The sequence below is a fragment of the Peromyscus leucopus genome, chromosome 12 (genome assembly GCF_004664715.2).
Source record: "Peromyscus leucopus breed LL Stock chromosome 12, UCI_PerLeu_2.1, whole genome shotgun sequence".
In the NCBI taxonomy this organism is placed as follows: domain Eukaryota; kingdom Metazoa; phylum Chordata; class Mammalia; order Rodentia; family Cricetidae; genus Peromyscus; species Peromyscus leucopus.
In genome coordinates, this window is record NC_051073.1 from 3,112,244 (window position 1) to 3,129,256 (window position 17,013).

Consider the following 17,013-nt stretch of genomic DNA (forward strand, 5'->3'; position numbering starts at 1 on the left):
GTTTGCTGTCTCGCTTCCCTTCCTCCCTTCTCCCCAGGGTCCTGCCATCTTTACTCCCGTTGAGGCCAGACATGCAGACTATTTTGTAAACGAAGGGACACAGGGCCTCGATCCTTCCTAGGGTTGATGAAGGGCTGCTGCTGGGGAGAAGGGCCTTTGCTTTGGCATTTTCTGTCTTGAAAGTGAAGTCATTTCAGTTTATCAGAATTTACATGTTTTAAAACATAAAAATCCAAAGCTTGGGGATGAGGAAGTGGCCCAGTAATGTGCTGCTTTCTGTGAGGACCTGAGTTTGGATCCTAGCGTCCATGTGAAAGCTGGTAGCGTAGCACCTCACCTCTAATCTTACCCTCGGGTCGGGGCAGAGACAGGTAGATCCCCCTGGGTCTCCTTGGCAAGCTAGCCTAGCCTAATTGGTAAGCTGTCAGTCCCAGTGATAGACCCTGTCTTAAAAAACAACCTGGGAATAGACTGAGGAGTGACATCTGACATCAACCTCTGGCTTCCACAGGCATGCACACACATGTACTACACAGTATCAAACACATACACACTACATACACCACACACATACACATGAATACACACACAATACATACAACGCACATGTACACACAGTATCAAACACATGCATACACACTACATACACCACACACATACACATGAATATACACATACACACAGTACATACACCACATATATACACATGAATATACACATACACACACAGTACATACACCACATATAAATACATGAATACACACATACACACACAATGCATATATCACATACACACAACCCCTCACAGCCCCAGAATGATGACTCAGTGATTTCTCTTTGAAAAATGTATTTCAAATAAAGCTAAAGAAACTCACACGTAGCTGAGATAGTGTATCGATCTTCATGATAGAACTATAGACATCATATTCTATAGAATACTCTAATCCCAAATAGCAATCCCTCCACAAATTTTGAATTTCCCTCTAGTTTTCAAGACCCAAATGAGGTACTGTCTTTCTGATAGCCATTTTTGGCTATAAATAGAAGCATGTATTTAAATAATTAAACTTCTCCGGGGAAATGTCAAGCCCCTTTTGGGAGACAAAGAACTAACTGTTGTCGAGTTAGCGTTTAATTAATTTTGCCTTCGACTGCTTCGGAAAGGGGGAGGAACAGGGTTGCTGGGAAGAGGCAGAGATTCCAGGTGTAAGAGAATATTTAGCCAGAGTAAAAATAACAGGCAGCTGTGAAGACAAACATGCATGGTTTCAGTTTGAGCCTGGAGTTGCACATGAATCATGCCGAGCCCCACCTGCTGCCTGGGCCGTGGGGTCTGAAGCAGCTTTTCCACTGCGTCTGATTCAGAAATAAAACAGACCCACCAATTACCCCGGAGCTGGCCAGACAATCCGCTCCTTGTCTGGGGTCCTAAAAATACCTTTTGTGGGGAGTTGCTTCCATTCACACTGTGAGACCTGGGTCGGGTGGTTTGGCTGATTAACACTAGGCAGGGGCTTTGGGGAGGTTCGATTGAGTTATACTCCAATGGGACCCAGGCCTGGAGAACTCATCTCTAAGCCAGCCCTGTGTGGGGTGGGGGTGGTCCACTCATGGAAATGATCCTTGTCTCTTAGGACAGCTCCATGAATCTTTATTAGCGTGTGTGTGTGTGTGTGTGTGTGTGTGTGTGTGTGTGTGTGTGTGTGTGTATGTGTGTTTGTGCATGTGTGTGTGTACCCCTGTGTGTAAATGCATGTGGAAGCCAGAAGATAACCTTGGCCATCATGCCTCAGGCCCCGCTCACCTTGTTTTGTTACCTGAGACAGGGTCTCTCTCTGGCCTGGAGGAACCCAGGAAGCTTGGCTGACTGATGACTGGTGAGCTCCGGTGAGCTCCAGTGAGCTCCGGTGAGCTCCGGGACCCCTTGTCTCCACCTCTCCTGTGCTGATTTTTCACTTGGTTCTGAGGATCGAGCTCACATCCTCATCCTTGTAAGGCAGGAACTTGACTGACTGAGCCAGCACCCCAGCCCTAGCATGCGAAGCATCATTATGGGATGTAAAGTGAAGGGGCCTTAGCCACTCTGGTGTGGCCCCCGAGGACAGGGACGCTGATGTCTCCCTGCACCCGAGGCAGTGCATGCTGGAGAAGGCTCCAGCACATTTGTGGGTGGAGGAGTAAGGCGGGGTGCCCAGCCCCTGCTTGCTGGGGAGTGCGCCCTTTTTCCTGTGGCTCTTGGCTTTGTCTCTGGGAAGGAGAACCCTGCCATAGCAGCAAGGACATTTGAAAGCACAACTAGGAATGTTCCAGTGCAGGACAAAGAATAAAGCTGTAGAGGGTCACCTTTCTGTGCGGCGGAGTGAGAGCGAGCTAGGTGAAGGACAGCCAGGTATTTGACAGATTGGGCGGGGCGGCTCTACCCCCACACACAAAAAGATGCCTCAAGTTTCCCAGCTTCCACCTTGGCTGACCTTGCACGGGACCCAGTGACCCCTCCAGCTGTTCTAAAGGGAGGGTGAACCCCAGGCTGAAGGTGGCTGGAGAGCTCGGGTTTGTACCGGGTGACATCCCTGGATAAATGAGGGCCATTCACACTCACAAGGGTGGTGACAGGTAACACAGCGTGGACAGCAGCCACACTTGCCAGGCTAGTGGTCACAGCTCTGCCATTTACTGCGGGCTTATTCCATGATGGAATCTGCCCGGCTGTAAGTAGACACCATGTGAGAAAATAGATTGCAGATGCCAAGTTTATTTTGTTTTTTGAAGACTTTCAAAAGACCTCATTTTATATTTCTCAGTAGGTTTTTCCAGGGTTATTAATTCTTCTTTAAAAAAAAAAAGAGGGGGTATGTATGGAAACTACTGAAAGAGACTTTCTTCTTGGGCTGTATGCCGCTGGTCTTAAAAATCTGGTCAGTGGCTTTCCCAGCAGCCCGTTGTCTGTCCTGGTCCTTGACCATCTCTTCACGGGCCGATGACCTGAGTCAGGTTCATTCCCACTCAGCTCTGTTGGACTGAAAATTTCGGCTCTGCCTTTCTTTCATGCTTACGTACGTCCATCCATCATCTCTGTGGAGCATGCACCCTGCAGGGCACCTCCTGAAACTTCTAGAGAATGACATGTGACCTTCAACTGCAGAGTCAGGTGACTCAACCAGACTTCAGGATCGTATGTATGTCCACACAGGCACTGCCTTCTTCAGAACTCTCTCAGAAGCTCTCCCTTCCTCCCATGTGGATGCCCCAACTCGGTCAACAAAATCATGTGTCCTCACCAGCCAGCTCCACTCTGAGGAGGAGATTCTTTGGAAAATATTCAGTACTGAAGGAAAGGAGTCTTTTGAGAGTCCATCTAACCACATCTTGCTTGTGTGGATGTACCAGTGAAATTGTAGTGTACGCTGGTAAAGAGCTTGCGTTCAGGACCTTGGATACCGGAGTTTAAATGCCAGCTCTTCTAGGACTGGTCATGTAGCTTTGGGCAAGTCATCCTATCTATCCATGCTTTATCTGTGACACTGCTGCTTACTAAGACTGTCCCTCGGCACTTGGGGACAGGATAAGCTCAGTTGGAGAACTGTGAGACTTGTTTTTCAAGATTTTTTTTATTTACATGTATGTGTATCTGTACAAGTGTATGTCGTGTGTGTGTGTGTGTGTGTGTGTGTGTGTGTGTGTGTGTGTGTGTGTATACCCATGGAGGTGGAGGACAGAGGAGGGTGTCGGAACCCCTGGGACTGGACTTACAGGTGGCTATGATCTGCCTGATGTGGGTGCTGAAAACCAAGCTGGGGTCCTCTAGAAGTACAGCCAGTGTTTCTAACCTCTGAGCCATCTCTCCCGTTTATATGAGTTTAAAGGAATACAGTTTCTGTGTTTAAAGGAACGCTTTCCTGTTTCTGGTCCTGATAAGATTTCTTTTTCTTAAATAAAGCAATACCTGAATTGATGACTTTGAAAACGATTTCCTTTCTCCTGGCTCTGGTTCTTATGTGTGTCTGTTGTACATGGGCTGTGCCAGGGAGTGACTAGGTCTCCAGCTAGGACACCATGCCAGGGTTGCACTGCAGACTTTAAACTACAACAGCACGTGACCCAAGGAGTCCTGGCCTACCTCAAATTAAGGTTTTTGCCTTTCAAAGTAAAGCCTCTTCCCTTCACTCTCTGCAGGTGACAAGGTGTGGTGGTGAGTTCACGCCACCTTGCGTTCTACCTTGTCTCAACAGGACATCTCTATCCCACCCTGCCCCCATCTTATTTTTGTGTGTGTAGATGTTTTGCCCTGTGTGCATGTCTGTGCACTGCTTGTGTGCCCAGTGTCCAAGGAAGCTAGTGGACATCAGACCCCCCAGGACTGGAGTTACAGATGGTTGTGAGAAGCTGTGTATACGTTGGGAATTGAACCCAGGTCCTAGAGAAGAGCAGCCAGTGTTCTTAACCACTGAGCCACCTCTCCACCCAGCCTCGTCTTTTGTGTGCTTTCCACCTCTGTGAGATGTAGGTGGTGTCTGTCGAGCTGTTGCAAGGATGGGTTCCCACTAGGCAGGGCCCCACACATGTCAGTGCCGGCCTTCCTATGACGGGTTCTAAGGGATTACCACAGACAAGATGGGGATGAGATCAGAGCAGCTCCAGCTCCTTAGTGTTTGCTGAGAAGCTGCTTTGGGCGCTGGACCATGCAAGATGGGCCTTTCCTCCAGAGTTAAGAGTTTCTTTAGTTATTGAAAAAGTTATAATGTTCAGAATCATGGCTCCATCCTTTCTTCTTCTTCTTTTAATAACTAAATGGAATAGGAAAGAACATCATGTATTTTATCTATTATTCTAGAGATAGAAGTTTTGAAGATGGGTCTATTGGTTTCCTTTTGGTCTTTTCCATGGTGAAGGATGAGATTAGAAACTCACTAACGTGAATTATGCCTGAGGTTATGAAATGAACACAGAGTAAACTTTGCTAAAGGCTGCCTATGTTGTGTCTGTGTGCTTGCTTGTTTAGAGACAGAGTCTCACTACATAGCCCAGGCTGGCTCCAAAGTCACTCTGTAGCCCAGGCTGGCCCCAAACTCCTGATCCTCATGTTTCAACATCTACTCTCCCTGGCTTTGGCTGTATTTTAAATAGTTATATATAGTTTTGGCACATACACCGGCAAAATGCAACAACCCATTATATCCAGATTTGGTGGTGGTGGTGGGGTCTCCTTCATTTCATAGAAAAGCTCTAAAAATTCATGTATAGAGCTCATGTCCTCCGGTAGGAAAATTAAACTGTCAGGAATTAAGTGAGGGACAAGGGTGTGTGTGTGTGTGTGTGTGTGTGTGTGTGTGTGTGTGTGTGTGTTCTAGTATTTGTAAAGCAATGTGGGGTGATCAGATACGAGACTCCTAAGAAACTACAGGGCCAGCTACCTTGATATACTCAGTGGTGGACAATAGGAGACCCTATCTCAATTAATAAGGAAGTAGGTGAGGACCAACACCCACGGCTGTGCTCTGGCCTCCTTATGCACACAAAGGCATTCATATGTCTACACACACACACACACACACACACACACACACACTCAGGTGATGATGGACAAAGAGGTGGTTAAACCCCCAATGCCACATTTTTCCGTCCCTTGATGTTCAGGTGATTAATTCCTTTGCTGGATAAGAAAGAACTGTCGGTGTCTGGTATACAGTAGGTGCTCTATAAGTTGCCTAAATGAATGAGCAAGTGATTTAAACTTTATAGTCGTTTCTGGTGTTGCTTTCATGCCCTGGGTACCATCTACTGTCAAAAAAAAACTTTCCTCCAAATGCTTAACTTCTCTCTCCCAAGTATCTTTGAGACAAATACACCAGAACATTCACACCGCATGAGGTTGACGGATTTTTCCAAAGGATTAGGAAACTCTGTCTCAAGCAAAGATACTGTGTGGTTTGATATTAGGATGAGTCTCATAGAGATAAACATTTGAAGCCAGGAAAATATTATAGCATCAAGCAGAAACCAAGCATGTGTGGACAGCACTGGAAATACACAGGCCCTGCTCCGTGGGAACGTGGGCAGTTATTGTTCTTAAATTGCCTTTGTGTCAGTACAGCTGTGAGCATCCTACACGACAGGCTGTGTGTTCCCAGGCCTTGCGAGGACCTCGGGGTGTCACACTGGCGTCATGCTGGCGTCACCTGCTCAGAGAGCTCGTTGCCATCTCCTTGGTGCCAGCTCTGAGCTCCTCTGTGGTTTTGGATGCAGTGACAAGTGAGACTGAGAAGAAATCTCTATTTCGAAGCCCCTGGATACTGTGTAAACTCTTCCTGGGCTCTGGGTCCTCAGCCAGGCATTCCTGTCCACAGTTCTGCCAAGGCCTCTGGATGAGAATGAATTTCACTACTCCATTTCAGCTCCGTCCTGCTCATAAAGTAGCCCTGCACACCCGCCTTAGGTGCCTTTGCCCTTCTCAGATTCGAAGGTCAAGTCCATTGCAAGCCTGAAGTTCTGTGACTCTACAAGTTACCTGCAAAGCTGAAGCTAGAAAGCCTCAGAGGAGACAAACAAAGCCCCATAGAGGCAGGATCAAAGCCTTCAACACTAGATTGAAAATCCAAAGAGTCCTTGGGGTGTCTAAGATTTCTAGGAATACGGAAAATGGAAACCAAACCACAGCGAATCCATGTGCTGAGTAGAGTTTCAGAGATGCTTCCAAAATTCTACTTTGGTTAATGTAGCCAGAATGCAGAGATACCACTGCTCTGGTGATCCAGGGTTATCCGTCTGTGGGCTAGCCATCGTCTATGGGCTAGCCATCTGAGGAGACAGCCGTTTGTTCTTTGTTCTCTGATGAAAGTGAATTTCTTCTTCTTTTTTTTTAGAAAATATTTATTTTATTTTGCGTGTGTGTATGTTTTGCATGCATGTTTGCATGTGCATGCCTGATGCCTTTACCAGTCAGAGGAGGGCACTGGATCTCCTGAAGTGGGAGTTACAGGTGGTTGTGAGCTACCATGTGGGTGCTGGGAACTGAACTTGGATTCTCTGCAAGAGCAGCCAGTGCCCTTAACTGCTGAGCTGTCTTTCCAGCCCCTAAACTGGTTTTCTTACTTGATGTTTACCTGTGAGGCCTGATTCTGATAGCTCTCAAACATCACTTCACACACACACACACACACACACACACACACACACATACACACACACACACAAACTCATATACACACACACACAAACACACACACACCACACAAGCACACAACACAAACTCATACACACACACACCAGCATGCACGCATACACATGACTCATGCACACACGCACACTCATACGTGCACACACATACACACACACACACACACACACACACACACACACTTTTTTTTTTTCCTAGAAAGGCATGTTTGCCTTTTTGCAAAGACAATAACTGCCTTACTAACGGTTCCTGTGGCCTGTTCCCAGGGCCAGTGGGGGGACACCTCATCCCAAACACAGTGCCGTTTTCAGGTCACTTCCTGAGTTCTCTCAGACCACTGGGCTCTCCTCTCCAGCTGCCTCCCTTACCTCAGTCCCCAACCTTGTCTCACTTCCTGCCTCGGCCCCCATCACCAGGCTTCCTCAGCACTCCAGATCCTGGGTTTGGCAGAGGGATGGGAATCCAAGAGGGGGTTTTCACTGAGGTTTCAGAAGAAGCATCACCCCAGGAGAGCATCGCTGAGCAGCCTGGGCCCCAGTGTCTGTCTGTCTGCTGGCCCTGCTTCCTGTCGCTGGGCAAGCGTGAACACCAGCTCTCTGTTCCCAGCCAGCTCTCGCAGAGGGGGTCCGGACATGACAGTTTCAGAAGGAGCTGCCTAGCAAAATAGAAGCCACACAGCAGCTTGGCTTCCCACTTGCGTGTTCAGTTTCTCCCGAACGTGGGCACCAGCGTGGTCTCAGACTGCAGTGCAGGCTGCCGAGCCGTAGCAACAGGCATGCTTCACTCTCGGTTCTGCAGATGGGGCAGCCGAGGTCAAGGCGTCCTCTGACCCAGGGCTTTCTCCGCGGGTTAGAGGTGGCTGCATCCTCACGTGGACGGAGTGGAGCAGTGAGGGGCGGGGGAGGGGGGCTCTCTTCCGCTTTCTTCAGATTTGTTAGTCTCGTACGTGTATGTATGTGTGTGTGTGTGTGTGTGTGTGTGTGTGCGTGCGCGTGTGTGCAGGTATGCACACTCAGGTGTGTGCCAGCGGAGGCCAGAGTTCAGAGTCTGGTGTGTTCCTCAGTCACTTTCCACCTTAGTATTTGAGTCCAAGTGTCTTCCTGAAGCATGGAGCTCACCGATGGGCTAGACAGTCTGGGCAGCACCAGGACCGTGGGAGTACATTACCCATGCTGGGCTTTTGTGAGTGGGAACTGGGGATCCAGCTCAGGTCTTCACGTTTGCATAAGCGATTTGCCCACTGAGCTGACCCCCCAGTTCCTCACCTACCTCCTCCTCATCCTTTTGTTACTGGCTCTATCTTCATGCCCTGGGCTAAATCTGGTGACCTCTCTATACCATCACATGGGGTTTGTAGCTTCAACATGTGAATTCGGGGTACCACAATATTCTGACTTTTTTAATGCTTTCACAGTCTTTCCCACATCACCTCTCACGGGACGCCTCCATACATCACAAGCCCCGAGCCCTGCTCCTTGGGTACCCTACTAACAGAAGGATTTGTCTTCTCCTCCCACAGGAACTCGCCCGATGAATGCAGTGTGAGCAAAGGTGGGAAGATGGTGGGCAGCCCTGATACTGTGGGGATGAGCTACGGCAGCTACATGGAGGAGAAGCACATGCCACCCCCCAACATGACCACAAACGAGCGCAGAGTGATCGTCCCTGCAGGTCAGAGGCCTGGGAGTTTCCGCTCTGGTTAGCTAACCATTCCTTCCAGGAAAGATGGGCCATCTCCGTCTTCCACACATCTCTGCCGGGGACGATAGGCGCAGAATTCCTGCCTGGGGCAGCTCTCTGCTTCGCCCCTGTCCCTTAGCCCCAGTCTGTCTCCTTGCTCTTCCACTCACTCCCATCAGGGGCCTTCATCCTTATCGTCCCCTCTCACGAGGACATAAGCACCTTCTCCAGGGCCAACCATACTGCCTGGCACATGTCAGCACTCTGGGTGTTAACCAAGGACAGGTAGGACAAAGGAGGTCTAGCTGCTGGCACACTCCTTTGTCGGAGTGGTCAAGGGTACGCATAGCAAAGCTTACGTAAGCCCCATGGTCCCTGGCTCGAGTGTCCAGCTAAGCGCATCTCTGTGAAGAGCCACAGTAAGCAGGATCAGGCTCCCCGTGGTGTCATGTCCCCCCTTGCTCTGTCGTCTTCCAAGCAGGGAAGTTCAGCATGCAGAGACTCATGTAAATACAGGCCTGCGAAATGTGTCACCAAAGGAGGGGGGGGGGCGTCCCTTCAGGTATGTCACGACAAGACTTCCAGCAGACCAGAAAGATGACTCGATGTCATCAGGCCACCACCGGGGTCCTCCTTTAGGCATGTAGTAAGACTGTCAGGGGACACTAGCGGTGGCGGTCCCATGGGCCAGAACTCCTCCAGATATTTGTTTGAAGATGGGTGGCATTTACTCAGCCCATCCATTTGGCTTTGCTCAACATCCACTGAGCTGCATACTCTGAAGTCACCTTGCTTGCCAGTGTGCCTTCGCATAGGGGCAGTTCTCATGGGTAGAAATGCAAATGTCCTGGGCCCTGTTTCTTATGTGTGCCAGCTACAGCAGAGACTGAGAGTGTGGATAGAAGGACAAGGGGGGCATGGCTGGATGTGAATAGGAGGAAGTAGAAACCCAAGGGGAGCCCACCCTAGCCCACCTGCCTCTTTGCCTTCCTCCTTAAAAACTTCATTTCTTCATCTGGGGCAAACAAAGTCTTAATCGAGTAAGATAGAGGACCAAGCTGAGCAGAGGCCTGCCTGAAACACCCATCTTGTCTTGTAGAATCATGACGGGTGGTGCTGTGTTGGGCCATCTTGTATTTCTGAGATATCATCGGGGTGCTTCAATGTTATCAAAGTCTTTTTGAGTGAGGCCAGGCTTGTGTCTTTCCACATGGGAAAATGAGGTGAAGAATCAGTCGGATCAAGTCAGAGTGTCAGCAGGTCTTTCTCATAGGCACATGTTCAGTGCTGGCTGGATAGGCCAAAGGAGGCTTCTGCAGATGCCCTCCAGTTGGCACTGGGTAGAGGGCTGTTTCTTCACTCTGAAGGAAGCTTTCCTTCAGCTGTCCCCTTTTTGGGTTGCTTCATGCCAATGTAGGCAGTTATTCAGTTAATGGTGTTGGTAAGAGAGTGAGCTGTGGACGATTTTGCAAGTTGTGAATTTTTCAGTTATTGGTCAAGCTCCAGGTATGTGTGTTCACATGTCCATAGATGAACACACACACACACACACACACACACACACACACACACACACACACACACAGAGAGAGAGAGAGAGGGGGGGGGGATTTCTAGACATCTCATTCAGATACCTTTGTGGTGTGGAGAGCTCTACACATTGAAGTCACCAGACCTGAGTCTTGACTGGTTCCTGGAACTCCTGCTGGTTAGATGTAGTGCTTGGTACCCAACAATGTGAACTGAAGCCTTAACTGCTCTCAAGCATTTGATCTTTCCATCACTACATGCTGACATTCATATCAGAGAGATCAGAGAGAGACAGAGAGGGAGACAGAGACAGAAACTGAGTTCAAATGCAAGGCTTGACAACTCTGCACCCTAGAACTGTTAGAGTTCATTTTGAAAAGTTATTCCGTTAATTTTGACCGTGAGACCCACTCAGGAGCTAAGAAGCTCAGAAAATATTCGTGAGGAGTAACCATAGGCATGTTCGTATGGATGGGTATACCATGATCAGGTATATTTGCACGGCTTCTTGTGGCAAAATGAATTGAAGAAATATCATATGCACAGACATATTCAAAAGCAGGATGGACTCAACTTCAGAGTAAAGGAATGAGGTGTGTGGACAAAACGGAGAATCTAACATCAAAGGAGACACGTGTGGTACACATGGTATCTGTGTAAACACGAATATGTGTGCGTTCCTCTACTAGCTATGAGATTGCATAGCAATCAGTTCATTATAAATTGAGGTAGTGTTTGTAACAAATACATTTACTACATTCCTCTAGTAGACATACTAGTTTAGCCCCACCTGTTTTAAGCCTGCTTGGAACACCTGCACAGGCAAAATCATCAAACCAAAGCCCACTTTGTAATGAAGTGCTGAACAGCTCAGGTAATGTGTTGACTGAAACCCAGAATGCTTGTTCTGTGTCTCTAGTCTGGGAAAAAATCATTCCTCAGTTCCATTTCGTGTCAGCTCAGATTTCCATTGTGACAGATGGCACCAAGACCCAAACCAACGCTGTTTCCTGTTCTTGGTTCCTAACAACAGCCCAAATCTAGTAGGTTTAACTCAGAAGTCTGATTTCCAGGTGTTTCCAAGGCTGTGGCCACAGACCAGTGTGTAGAAACAGTAGATTCCCACTACACACGGAGCCCATACTATAGATGATATACATCGCGCATCTCACAAGTGTCTGCCATCAAGGACAGTGTCCTCTGTGTGATGGTGTACCTCTGTGATTCTTCTTTGTTTGTGTGTTTGTTTTTTGTTTTGTTTTTTGAGACAGGGTTTCTCTGTGTAGCCCTGCTGTCCTAGAACTCACTCTGTGAACCAGGCTAGCCTTGAACTCACAGAGATTCACCTGCCTCTGCCTCCCAGGTCCTGGGATTAAAGGCGTGTACCATGACTGGCCTGCATGCCTTTGTGATTCTTGGAAGCGCGTGGAATCGAGGCTGCTATTTCATTATTGGCGGTGTATACCGAGATGTGCTAATGATGCGCAGCTACAGAGGAGGGCAAGGTCACAGTCTTCGTGACATTCTTAAATGTTGTGAAATGCTGAACAAATGCAATATGACCTCTGGTTTTAGCAGGTTATAGCATTTTTGAAAGATTTTTCTTTTTGTTTATTCCCTAAAATAGTGCTAAAATGTGAGCTCTTCAAACAACTTTTTTTTTTTTTTTTTTTTTTTTTTTTGCCAACATTTTAGTCTTGGCTTTCAAAACAATCGGTTCAAACCCTTTGATATCAGTATCTCAGAGACTGAGTGGCCACACCCCCATCTCCCCTGGCTCTGCATTCTCTGAGCTTTTCCTGTGTTCCATCACCGTGGACAAAGGCGCCTATGAGGCTGTTCTTTCTTCTCCGTCTCCGAACACTCATGTGGAAAGCCCTGGCATCGTATCCTACCCAGCCCTTCCATGTTGAATCACCCAGGAAGTGTCCATTGAGCGTCCATTGCTCAGACACCAGGCTCTTAGGAGCCGGTCAAGAAGCGCTGAGGTTGCCCTGCCCACTCAGGTGGGTGACAGGAGAATGTGTGAGAGCTCAAATCAATGACTGATGAGTGTTCTAGAATATCAGAGCTCAAATCAATGATGATGATCTGATATGAGTGTTCTAGGATATCAGAGCTCAAATCAATGACTGATGAGTGTTCTAGGATATCAGAGCTCAAATCAATGACTGATGAGTGTTCTAGGATATCAGAGCTCAAATCAATGACTGATGAGTGCTGTTTCTAGATATGATAATATCAGAGCTCAAATCAATGACTGATGAGTGTTCTAGAATATCAGAGCTCAAATCAATGACTGATGAGTGTTCTAGAATATCAGAGCTCAAATCAATGACTGATGAGTGTTCTAGAATATCAGAGCTCAAATCAATGACTGATGAGTGTTCTAGAATATCAGAGCTCAAATCAATGACTGATGAGTGTTCTAGAGATATCAGAGCTCAAATCAATGACTGATGAGTGTTCTAGATATCAGAGCTCAAATCAATGACTGATGAGTGTTCTAGAATATCAGAGCTCAAATCAATGACTGATGAGTGTTCTAGAATATCAGAGCTCAAATCAATGACTGATGAGTGTTCTAGAATATCAGAGCTCAAATTAATGACTGATGAGTGTTCTAGAATATTGGAGCAAAGGGGGCCATTATAAAAGACAGGTCAGTGGAAGTTCCGCTTCCAGCTATCACGATCCCTTTTTCCTCAGCCTCCTCTGTTTCCCTTCAGCTTCTTCCCTCTTCCTGGACTGTCCCCCAGCCCCCAGGCATACTGCTGTGCATGCCCTGCCTCTTCAGCCCCGGTGCCTGTCCTGTGCTGTTTGTATAGCTGTGGTACCTCTTCCGTCCTTTGCTGACAAACTCTGCTTAATCCCCAGACCTCTTTCCAGTGCTCCCAATCTACGTGCCTAATAATTCTCTAGCAAATTGCTTCTCTTATGACATCTGACCAATCATTTCTTATCACTCTTTTGTTTCACTCTACATTCCACAAGGTGTGTATATGCTTATATTAATAGAGACAAAGACATTTAATTCTAAAATAGATCAGAGATGCTTTATGAGCTGTAAGCTATTGGCCACGGAAGTATGACCCAAATTACTGATCGAATCGAAATTCAGATTCAGTGCAGTGCAGTGCAGTTAAAAATACACATGGAAGGCTGGGCGGTGGTGGCGCACGCCTTTAATCCCAGCACTCAGAGCAGAGGCAGCGGATCTCTGTGAGTTTGAGCCAGCCTGGACTACAAGTGAGTTCCAGGAAAAGCACAAAGCTAACAAGAAACCTGTATGAAAAAAAAAAAAAAAAAAAAATACACATGGAAAACTAAAAGTACGTGAAGGAAGAATGAATTCATGCTGGTGACAGATTTGGCCAAGATGCTGTAGTTAGGCTCTAGTGTGGCCTTTAGCTTCCTGGTGGTCAAGATAAAAAGTGCAATTTGGGAAAACAAAAAGTTGTTCTATAGGAGAGGCAATGCTTCTGTCAGCACAGACGCCTCAAAGCAGTGTCCTTGGAGACGCTGCGCAGTTGTGGCCCAGGCTTTCGGCAGGCTGGTGTTGTGGAAGGCTGAGTGAGTAACACTGGAGTCGGCCTGGGGAAGGCAGCAGCAGATTACTGGGGACTCTTGGGTGGCTTCATGTGACAGGGTTTGGAGTTCTCGGAGTGATAAAGGACTGACGTGACCATCCCCGAAAATGAGGTTGCTGAGCTGGACCAGGGACCAGACAGGTGACTAGGACTGGAATCCCACCCTGACCCCCCCCACCCGAGGAGGGGGGGCGGTTCTGACAGCACAACACATTTTCTCACACCGGCATTTGTTATTTATGTATGACTAGATTGTACAAGGTACCCGAGGCGCCCTAATCACCAGAGCTGCGGGTAGAGACAGTCATGGCGAGTTGTTGAGCTGACGATAATTGTCACTCATTAAGCGGGAATCAGAGGATCACGAGAGTTGCATGGTGATTGGAAGTCACAGTTCAATGTCTCCCTTTAAACATGAGGAAGCAAATACTCAGAGAGATGAAGGCAACTGTCCCAGAGTCACCTGCCCAGCTGAGTGGGGCCAGAGCCAATGCCCAGGTCTGCAAAGAACCCATTGGTTAAAAAACAAAACCTATGCTCAGTCCTCGCCTTTCTTTGTCCCCCACCACGCTCTCCTGGCGGCCTCGTCCCTTACGTCATGTTTCTGTGTGGACTCCTGCTATGCCAGCCCCACAGACTAAGCCACCACACGAATGAGAACTGAAACCCCCAAGTTCGCTTTATCTGTGAAGTTAGTAGCTGGATGGTGGTTGAGGAAATTGCATGGGGTTCTATGTAAGCCTGAAATTTTACAAAATAAGATGATGACAGCCGGCACCTACTGTGTACACATGATTGTCAAGCACTCGGACACAGCGTTTCTGGAAACGGTGAGGCCCTGCCAAGATAGGATGCAGGGAGTGGTCACTGTTCTCACTCCCCCGAGGAAGCAAAGTCATGAGGCCAGGGGAGTTAGTTGCCCTGGATGCTCGGGCCAGTGCTGTGGAAAAGCCAGGATTCTAGCCCAGGGTTGTGTGACTCCCACACAGCTCTTAATCCCATATGACCCCAATAAAAACACCCAAGAAGAACTGGGGGATGACACTGTGGAGTGCTGAATTGATGAGATTCTGCAATGGCCTTTTCCAAGGGCTTCAAGTGAAGAGGAGAATCATTGTGAGAATACAGAGGAAGCTACAGAATTAGTCAAATTTACTACATTAATTGAGGGTGGAATTAGATTTTCAAGTAAAAAAAGTGAGAGTCTATTGCTAAATGTCCCTCACTTCAGGAAAATAAGTTTTAAAAATGGACTTTAACCAGAAGTTGGTTGAGTATAACTCTAAAGAAAGATGGGTACAAAGTAGCAAACGTCGGTGTCTCTTCCTGGTTTCACTTACGCTGCGGGCAGCAAAAGTAGCTTAAGAGAGAGAGCTTTCTTTCTTTCTTTCTTTCTTTCTTTCTTTCTTTCTTTCTTTCTTTCTTTCTTTCTTTCTTTCTTTCTTTCTTTCTTTCTTTCTTTCTTTCTTCCTTCCTTCCTTCCTTCCTTCCTTCCTTCCTTCCTTCCTTCCTTCCTTCCTTTCTTTTTGGTTTTTCGAGACAGGGTTTCTCTGTGTAGCTTTGCGCCTGTCCTGGAACTCACTCAGTAGACCAGGCTGGCCTCGAACTCACAGGATCCGTCTGCCTCTGCCTCCCAAGTGCTGGGGTTAAAGGCTTGTGCCACCACGGCCCGGCGAGGGTTTATTTCTTATCACGGTCCTCCGTGGTCCACCTGGGTCACAGTGGCAGGAGCTCGAGCTGGCTATCATGTCACATCCACAGTCAGGAGCAGAGAGAAATGCACACACGTAGCATGCTTATTTGCGTGCTTATGCTCGACACTGTTTCTCTACTTGTATACTGTTCAGGAATCCCTGCCTTGGGAACGGTGCTGCCCGAAGGGGGCTGGGACTTCCCAAATCAATCAACTTAATTAATACAATTTCTCATTGATACACTCATGGGCCAACCCAACATAGACAATCCTCCATTGGGAATCTCTTCCCAGGTTATTCTAGGGTGTGTCAAAAACCATCATAGTCTCCTAGATGGGCCGTAGGAACAGGTGGAATGGCAATGTTATCATGTAGGAGAAGGGATTGGAGATGAAGCTTTCTATGTTCCTTTTGTTACTTGAGAAAAAACGAGAACCTTGATCATAAAACTTTACGTTTATTTTAAATAATAACAAGAAATAAGAGAAATAGCGTGGAAATGGCCAAAGTAGTAGGAGAGGGAATGAACATAAAAATAGATCAGTTTTAGGTTAAAACAATGGCTCACAGTGGTTAAGAGCACTGGCTGTTCTTGCAGAAGACCTAAGTTCCGTTCCCAGCACCAGATGGCGGCTCACAGCTGCTGTAGCTCTTAATTCCAGGGAGCCTGATGCCCTCTTCTGGTCTCCACTGGCATTGCACACACGTGGTGCATAATGTGTTGTAAGGGACACCTATACACATAAAATAATAATGAGTAAAATTAGAGCCCAGGACGGAGGTGGAAAAAGAGCTAGCAAAGCAACAGAAAGTGTAAAATCTAGAGGGAGTAGTGAAATAACTCACCCAAAGCAATTATGTGTATTTATAAATACATTTACACACACACTAAAATGATTGATAGTAAACAGCTGGATTGAGACATATTAATCAAAAACTAACAAGAGGGCTGGAGAGATGGCTCAGTGGTTAAGAGCACTAACTGCTCTTCCAGAGGTCCTGAGTTCAAATCCCAACAACCACATGGTGGCTCACAACCACCCATAATGAAATCTGGTGCCCTCTTCTGGCCTACAAGGACACATGTAGGCAGAACACTGTATACATAATAAGTAAAAAAAACTAACAAGAATCTGAGAAAAATTAAAATAAAACACTGACAAATAAGATTTTAGACAGAAAGCCTTATTGGGGATGATGGAGGTTTATTATATGATATTGAATTCACAGGAAAGGCATAATGATGATAAACATATGTACCTAGAAACATAGCCACAAAATAAATAAATGGCGATGAGGGAAACCAACAAATCCATTTCAGTGTGTGAGTTTGATTTACCTTTCT

At 47.1% G+C, this 17,013-nt stretch overlaps 1 protein-coding gene across 2 annotated transcripts in view; it reads left to right on the forward strand.

The window, feature by feature from the left end:
* The window catches only part of Erg (ETS transcription factor ERG), a 100,026-nt gene that overhangs the window by 58,842 nt on the left and 24,171 nt on the right, over positions 1-17,013 (forward strand). For both annotated transcript variants that reach the window (XM_028879944.2, XM_037209618.1), the window contains exon 3: positions 8,694-8,845. In XM_028879944.2, the coding sequence (XP_028735777.1) occupies positions 8,694-8,845 (152 nt within the window). The remainder of the gene's footprint in view (positions 1-8,693; positions 8,846-17,013) is intronic.